The sequence below is a fragment of the Arachis ipaensis genome, chromosome B08 (assembly GCF_000816755.2).
Source record: "Arachis ipaensis cultivar K30076 chromosome B08, Araip1.1, whole genome shotgun sequence".
Lineage (NCBI taxonomy): Eukaryota > Viridiplantae > Streptophyta > Magnoliopsida > Fabales > Fabaceae > Arachis > Arachis ipaensis.
In genome coordinates this window covers 13,376,513-13,381,663 of record NC_029792.2, presented here as the reverse complement: position 1 = coordinate 13,381,663, position 5,151 = coordinate 13,376,513, and the positions used below count along the sequence as shown (strand labels likewise).

General features: G+C 36.5%; 1 protein-coding gene and 1 pseudogene across 1 annotated transcript in view; both read right to left on the bottom strand.

The window, feature by feature from the left end:
- Nucleotides 1-2,159, bottom strand: part of LOC107613662 (disease resistance-like protein CSA1) — a 3,314-nt gene extending 1,155 nt beyond the window's left edge. Inside the window, exons 1-3 of the mRNA XM_016315761.2 lie at nucleotides 1,901-2,159; nucleotides 910-1,807; nucleotides 325-820 (exon numbers count right to left, since the gene is read on the bottom strand). Of these exons, the coding sequence (XP_016171247.1) occupies nucleotides 325-651 (327 nt within the window). The 5' untranslated portion in view covers nucleotides 652-820; nucleotides 910-1,807; nucleotides 1,901-2,159. The remainder of the gene's footprint in view (nucleotides 1-324; nucleotides 821-909; nucleotides 1,808-1,900) is intronic.
- On the bottom strand, nucleotides 2,380-4,565 carry LOC107610553 (annotated as a pseudogene).

Sequence of the window (5,151 nt, the reverse complement as noted above, 5' to 3'; positions counted from 1 at the left end):
TCTTCTATCTAACAAGAATAATTTGAATTTTTAAAAAATAAAAATTCCTCTTGAAAGCAAAATGCTCCATTTTGAAATTCTTTATGAACTAATTTAGATGTTTATTTTTTTTCTTAATAATAATAAAAAAAGCATTTTGGAGACACAAAATAATTAGACACAAGAAAAAAATTCGAAAATATTTAATAACAAAAAAAAATTAACTAAAAACAACCATAATTTATCTTATTTAACATTTATTAATTGTTACGACAATTAATGAATGGTATAAAGCAAGTTCTAACCGTTTTTTTAGTTAACTAGACCCGAATTATTAGTTATTACCATGTCTGTGTTCAAGGCTTTCTGGAAATCCTTGGCATCCCACAATCTAGACCAGCATTTTGGCTCTTCTGTATTATTGCCCCGAACAATTTTCTTGCCCAAATCTCGTAATATTTGATGCATATGAATTTCGTCGTTCCTAATCTTTATGAGTGAATTCCTCCAGATCTCTTGAATTGCAAGATGAGGATCTGATGATATTCTACTCTCTAGAATGTGCTCGACATACTTGTTCCTTTTCCCCCCAAAGAAACAAGCTATATCTAGAAATATTATCTTCTCATCTCCCTTCAGATCTGTATAACTTGTTTCCTGCAGCGAGTTCATATATCCTTCATTTGGATATTTTCTCCATCTCTCCAAGTAACCTTCCCAGTTATTAACTACTGTATCATTATTTGTAGTTAGAGGATTGAACTTAATGAGGACATTGGTTGCACTCAACTCCTCGTGATAATTAGGCAGATCAGAAGACGGACGCAGCAAGCTAAGCAATCTGCAATGGCAGATCCTATTTTATCTCTCCATCTGAGCAAAGCTTTGGTAGGAAAAGAACAAAATTTGAATAGTTGAAGGAATAATTACCTTGGGGAACAAGATGATGTATATTTTCAAGAGGGAAAAGTCTAGGGGGCCAGCAATTTTATTGCATTTTGGCCAGCATGTAACCAGCAGAGAAATGTGAGTCATTGGATGATATCTCACACCAATCTCACACCATCAAATCATCATTAATGGCTAGTTGATGGCTACCAATCACAAATATTGCTGGCCCCCTAGTATTGCTCTTTTAAGAGTGCTTCTGTGTAGTATCTATATAAGGCCCAAATTAGAGAGATCATCTTCTTTGACCTTTGCCTCCATCTTCTCATTTTCTTCTTCGTCGGTAACCAACCAATTATAAGGAAGCATGATCTTCGACTCTGAACTGCTACTTGGGTCTTCATCAACATACTCAGTCTCAATGACCAATCTGGAAGAATCAAAGATAGGACTGTGCTTTTTAATATCCTTACTTTTTAACCTCCTCTTCAGTTCCTCTATATCTTGTTTGAACACCATGCGAAACCCCCATTTCTGCAACTTCAATCCCTTGCAGGCTTTACATCTTATACGGGCTCCAGTTTTCACAAAATGGCAATGCACCCGAGAGACATAGATTATCCAAGGATGTGTTACCCCAGGTACAGAATCCAGATGGTATTCGACTATAGAAGGCATATCAAAATATTCTTCTGTGCTCACTTTCAAAAGAAAGATAAAAATGACGCCATAGCTGTCCAGGTGGAGTACAATTATCTAGAACACGCTGAGATGTAACATAAAATGAAACGCCAAGCCAGTTGTCATCTGGATCATCGTAATCCACTACCCTTACAGCTGACCCAGCTTTAAACTGATGATTGAAATACCATCCTGGAATTCCACCACTCTTATTTCCAGGAATAATGATGTCAAACCCACATCGGAAATGACAAGGTTGCTGCTTCCAAATAAAACAGAAGGAAACTTAGATGTGTAAGAGAAAATGCGAACAGGGAGAGTGATATGGAAAGCATGCATGTAGAGTACGCACCTCAACAAGTCTTGCAAACCATGAGAGAGCAGCCAGCATGCAATCAAATAATTTCATCCTAAGCATATTGTATTTGTTTACAACATACAATCCTGACCTATGGTTACGAGATGCAGATACCGTTTGAAAATACCTTCCCCCTGATGGTGCACTATCAAATGGGAGCTCATGTAATCCTTGAAGATAATCGCAACATGCCAAATTCAAGTATGCCAGCCTCGAAAGCTTCTTGATGGTACCAGGTAGACGTCTTAAGACAGTTCCCTCCAAGTTTAATCTTTCTAAACCTCCCTAAACACTTATGGGGGTGTAATAGGAGGAGGAAATAACGCTGTTTTTTGTGGTTTGCATAGCAATTGACCCATCCTAAAACATCAGCTTCAGGACGGAGATGAATAAAGAAGGAATTAAGGATGGAGATGAATAAAGAAAGGATTTAATGATTTATTATAAAATGCTCTAATTGAAAATAAGAAAAATCAGAATATTTAGTTTGAGAAGATTACCGTCTCAGCTGACATCAAAGCACTTTCAAAATCGCTATAGAGCCATACTCTGCTCCATAATGCTGGCTCTTCAGGATATCTTTCTCGAACAAGTTTCTTCCCCAATTCTTGAAACATGTCATGCATATGAAACTCTTGGTTCTTAATAGTTATGAGTGATCTCTCCTTTAGAACTTGAATTCCAATGTGAGGGTGTAGTCCACTAACATCTAGAATTCGCTTTACATACTCTTCCCTCTGCCCTATGAAAAAGCAAGCAATGTGCAAAAATATTTCTTTGTCTTCTTTTTGCAGTGTGTCAAAACTTATTTGAAGCACATCAGTAACTTTTTTGTTTGGATGTTTCTTCAGTCTTTCAAAATAATCTCTCCATTGGGAAGCATTCCGATTGTACAAGAAAGAACCCACTACTTTGATTGCTAATGGAAGACCTTGAGCATATTCCAATATACTAGGAGTCAACTCCATGCAAGTGCTGCTACTAGGACGGTCACTTTTGAAGGTCTTTCTTAAAAAAAGATCCGACGCATCACGGGAATTCAATAACGAAACCTCGTGAATTGCATCTACTCCATAACTTTTAAGAATATGTTCATCCCTAGTGGTTATGATCATTCTGCTTCCTCTTCCAAGTAATTTAGGATTAATAGCCAATTGTTCTAATTGTTCCATTTCATCAACATTATCAAGAACTATAAGGACCTCTTTGGAAGATAGCCTATTTCTGATTATGCCAGCTATTTCAGAAGGACTATATTTTTCCAGATCTTGTTCATCTAGAGTTCGACGAAGAATCTGTCTTTGAACGGCAATAGCACTGCCATCTCTATAACTTCTGTGCACATCCTCGATAAAGCAATGTGCGTCAAACATATAAGAGATTTTGTCATACAAGACACTGGCAAGACTTGTCTTTCCTATTCCGCCCATTCCCCAGATTCCAAGAACTCTAACATCTTCATCCTTTGGGTTTATCTTTAGAACTTGTTCTAATTCTTTTACACATGGTTGTATCCCTACAAGATCATCAGCAGACCCAGAAAATCTATGATCCAATTTTTTTATTACTTTTTGAATCATTTTATCAATCTCTGTGAATTCTGGTCTGAAAGAGGGGAAAAAAGAAAAAAAAAAAGCCTAAATCATCACATGTACTATGGTATGTAATTCATTCAAGAATCAGGACTTCAATTCTTTTATGAGAAATCAGAACAAAATATGTATGATTTTCAAACTAATTCAACTTAAAAAATAAAATATAAAAAACGCTCACTCAAATCAATTCTGAACCACTACCAAAAAGATTCCCAATTAATTTTCAATTCATGATTTGGTCAAATTACTTGTTCTCGGCATGCAGTCAAATTTACCAATTTAGTATCTAAAACATCTATAATGAATTAAAGCATAACACATACTTATCTCTAACATCCCATCCAGCAGAATTGGCCAAATCCGTCATAGCTCTCTTCCAGCGTTCAACCTTGCCAAGATCTTGTTGAAACCGCTCCGTATGCAAAGCAAAAGCATCCTCATACACCCCGCGCTGCTTTCGAACATCGGAAGGATCCACGTCATAGAAAACGGAGAAAACCGTCTGTCCGAACTCTTTCTTGCATTGAGCTATGGTAGCCATTTCATCGAGGCACCATGTGGAGGCAGCATAATCACGTGAGAAGACAATGATAGAAACACGGGAATCTCTGATGGCTTGCAGAAGCTGAGCAGAGATAGGTTCCCCTTTCTGAAGCCTCTCGTTGTCCTTGAAGGCGAAAACTCCTTTCCTGATGAGATTATGATAGAGATGATGGTGAAATTGTTGCCGGTGTCGGTGCCCCTGAAACTCAGAAACACATCATGCTTGTATACTCGCCTGTTTGACTGATGAGTGGAACTGCAAGCTGAATCTTGCGGAGGAGGAGGAGGTGTTGCTGTAGCTGATGAACTTCTTGGGCAACAGAGTAGGGCCTTAAACTTAAACTTGGATCTCCAAACCCGCGCCTTCTCGCTTGGATCTTTTGATCCTATTCTTTACTCTCTTGCTCAGCTCCACTGCTCCAGAGAAAATAGTTCAGAGCATAGGGGAAGAACGATCGAAATTGAAACCCACACTAATTGACTCATACGTCAACGAACTTGGTAGGCGCAATAACTGTCATCGTGTCTTCTTTATATCTTCTAATATTTTCGTAGGGATAAATACAACCGCAAAGAATTCTGACAGGATATTTGTCTCTTTCTTACTTTATAAACTTAGGAAAATTATATGGTACGGATCTAAATCTGTACAGATTTAAAGATATGATTACGTGGCAAAATCTGAACTACACATTCTAAAGTTACACTTTTCATTTAAAACCATAACTCTTCATGAGGAAAAGCGTCACCTAATGGAAAAAAAGTAAATTAGAAGATTTAAGAGAAGAAATAATTAAGTTATCAAAATTAATAGATCAAAAATTAATGATTTTAACTAATGTTAACTGTAATGACACCAAATTCTTAAAATCAATACAAAATGACTTTTCTCAAAATCTTTATTTTACTATAAGTTTTATTGAAGGACTTCAAAAACCTGAAAAAACTTATTTTTCACACGGAATTTCTAAAAAATGTTACCATGGAAATGATTCCCCACATCTATATCATACTTTTAACCCACAATTAAATTCTATAGTAGATATGCTTGAAGAAATATTAACATCCATAAAATTTCAAAGAAATAAGGAAAAAGAGAATCCCAAG